The following is a 2883-nucleotide window of genomic DNA, read 5'->3' on the forward strand; positions in this document are numbered from 1 at the left end:
GCGCTTTGGAGCAGAGCATGCTGGAGGCTCCTGTCAGTTATGGGCAAAACAAGTGTATTCCCTTGGAAAAGGTGGCACTGGGGACGTGAACTTACACGGGGCTTTCCCAGAAGCAGGGAGACCCGCCAGGCCCAGGGGTGCTTTCCCCGAGCCATGTGTGAAAGGTTAAGATGTGGGCTCCAATGTGGCGTCAGGGGCCAGAGACCAAGCCGGAGCCTCACTGAACAAGCCACTCCAGCGTGCCACATCTAGGTTTCCCCGGTTACAAAAGGAGGTGATAACGCCCTGGGGTGTCAACGAGACGGTTAAAGGAAACAAACCCCCTAACCACGATTTCGCACAGTTCCAGGCACACAGTGGATGGTCAGTGTGTAGCGTCTAGCGTAATAATACTTATTTCTCATAATTATTATGACCGCTGCTGTTACTGTTTTGGCCTGCGAGCCCCACCAGAGTGGCTCTGGGCAAGTCCCAGAGGGCCAAAGTGGAAACACCTGCCTGGTAGAACATGAAAGGCACAGCGCCCTTTGCTCTTCCGTCCCGTGAGCCCCACACACCCACCCTCTACCACGTGGGTGGCCACGTGGTCCGGGTCTCCTGGGATGGCCCTGGTTTACACTCGTTGTCACAGCATAATCATCAAGGGCATCTTTGTTAACTCTTCATCTTGTCATAGTTTCAGATAAAAATTTCTAGGGTCTCCCCCCTCTGTCACGTGCCTGTCGCAGCTGAAAAAAACACTCTGCGCACAACCCCTCAGGCTTCCCGACAGCGAGGACCCGGGGCCCAGCCCAGTGGAGCCCAGACCCGATTCCACAGACCTCTCAGAACCTTCCAGAAAGCCTAGGCGTCCCGCCCCAGAGTCGCAGGCCACCAACCCTCCAGACGCCCTGCCCTCTAGCTGTGTGCAGCAGATGGCAGACACCATACCTTTTGGAATTCAGCCGGCTCCTCTGGAGAATTCTGTGTCTGTTATTTTAGGGAAGGAGAGGGAAAGGGGAGGAAAAAAAGTTAAGTGAGTGAAACTTAAATCCCAACAGAGCCTGTAATGGAATATTCATTTTGTCAGGGGAGAGTTTCTTTAAAACTTCTGGTCATCTGGACAGGCTGAACCAGCAGGTGATTCAATTTAATGAGCTTTTTAACCCGCCTCGGGCCCAGGTGGGACTCAGTCTGGGAAGACCTGGGCCGAGACAGCAGGGAACGGCCACCTGGCTGGGGCCGGGCTGACATCTAGTGGCCGACACGGCCATTGCGGGGCCAGCCAAGCCGGAGCGCCAGAGCCCGGGTGTCTGGGGTCTGAGGGCAAACAAGGGCCCTTGGAGGCAACCACCCCTCTTCCCGGACAAAGCTCCGTGCCTCAGCATCCTCGTGGGTTCTCAGGGAATACTATCAGTGTCCCCTTTATAGGGTTGTTATGATGGCAGAGCATTAATAAAGGCTATTATTATTAGTTTAGCTATCGTTATTGTTTTTCACGAGGGGGCACAGAGGACGCTTGCTCAAAGTCACAGAGTTAGTGGAGGAGGTGGGCCAGGTCCCTCTATTATGCCTCCAACAGTGGGGTGTGTTTTAGTGCTGGCTCTGCTGCTGACTCGCTCTGGGACCTTGGACGAGTTCGGCTTCTCGGAGTCGCAGCTCGCCCTCTGGGGACTGCAGATACAGCGACTCTGGCAGAAGGCTGCTGTGGGGACTGAACAGGTAGCCAAGCGCTCCTCCAGCGCTTACTACGATGGTCACCACTGTCGTGACTAGAGCTCCAGCCTCGCAGGGTGGCGTGATGGCTGGATGACATCTTGCAAGTCAAGTACCTAGGACCCAGGAGTTTCCCTGTCTTTGAGCGGCCACCTCAGCCTGGTGCTGAGGTGGACCCACCTGTGTTTCCCATCATCCCATCCCCCAGGCCTGGGACCTGGACATCCTTAGCACCTACCAGCAGGCAGCTGGCATCCTTGAGTTTGGACTTGTACAGCATCCACCGGTAACGCAGATCCTCCAGCTCATCTGAGGTGTCCCTTGCTGGCCCGAGACGAAGAAGGTTCTCGAAGAGATGCTGACCTTCTGGTACCCGAGCCTCCAGGTCCTGTGGGAAAAAGGCAGCGTCATGTGCACCTCTCAAATGGCCCCACCTGGCTGGTGAGGAGGAGCCGACCAAATTCCTGCTCGAGGGGAGCGGGGAGCCGGCAGTGCCTATAAAGAGAGAACCCCAGCCACACAAATTCAAGCCAAGGCCAGGCGATGGCTCTCTGGAATGTCACGGAAGGGACTCCTGCATGGCAGGGGCTGCTACACTGCTGACCTCCACAGTGACTTCCAACTCTGGCATTCTAGATCCAAGCCCTCCAGAGGGCTTGGAGTAAGAATTATCATCGTTATAAAAGCTGCCATCATTGAACATTCTCCTATGGGTATGTGTAAGCCTGGCAGAGTGATGTTGGGACCTGGCAGATTTTTTTTTTAAATCAAAATATCATATCGTGTTCCCCCAGGATGGCATCTTTTATCCTCAGGACTCCTGAGAAGTAGTGTGATGTGGGGGTTAAAGGCTGGCTCTGGATCCCGGCTCTGCCCACAGCCTGCCTCTGCTGTATGATAAGGGGTAAGCTGCTTAGCTTCTCAGAACCCCTTAAATGTGAGATCAAGGCAAGGAGGGTTCACTCGGGGAACTGCAAGTCATCTCTGATATGGCTGGAGTCGGGCAGCGGTGGCAGGAAATGAGTGACCCAGGATGGGGTAGGAGGTGGGCGGGGAGGACTTCCCGGTCACGGTCAACTGGGCAATTGTGCCGAACCTCTCACTGAGGACAAAGTAGTAAAAAGATTTAAAAGGCATCAAAGAGTTAACAAAAGAGTGAGGTGCATCAGGCTAAAACCAGGGCAAGGA

At 54.7% G+C, this 2883-nt stretch overlaps 1 protein-coding gene across 1 annotated transcript in view; it reads right to left on the reverse strand.

The window, feature by feature from the left end:
- Positions 1 to 2673: 2673 nt before the first annotated feature.
- The window catches only part of LOC105310676 (nesprin-3-like), a gene marked incomplete at its 5' end in the record, with an annotated part of 6118 nt that continues 5908 nt past the window's right edge, over positions 2674 to 2883 (reverse strand). The window contains one exon of the mRNA XM_011386812.1: positions 2674 to 2865. Within this exon, the coding sequence (XP_011385114.1) occupies positions 2674 to 2865 (192 nt within the window). The remainder of the gene's footprint in view (positions 2866 to 2883) is intronic.

This window comes from Pteropus vampyrus, unplaced genomic scaffold (assembly GCF_000151845.1).
Source record: "Pteropus vampyrus isolate Shadow unplaced genomic scaffold, Pvam_2.0 Scaffold8942, whole genome shotgun sequence".
Taxonomy (NCBI): Eukaryota; Metazoa; Chordata; class Mammalia; order Chiroptera; family Pteropodidae; genus Pteropus; species Pteropus vampyrus.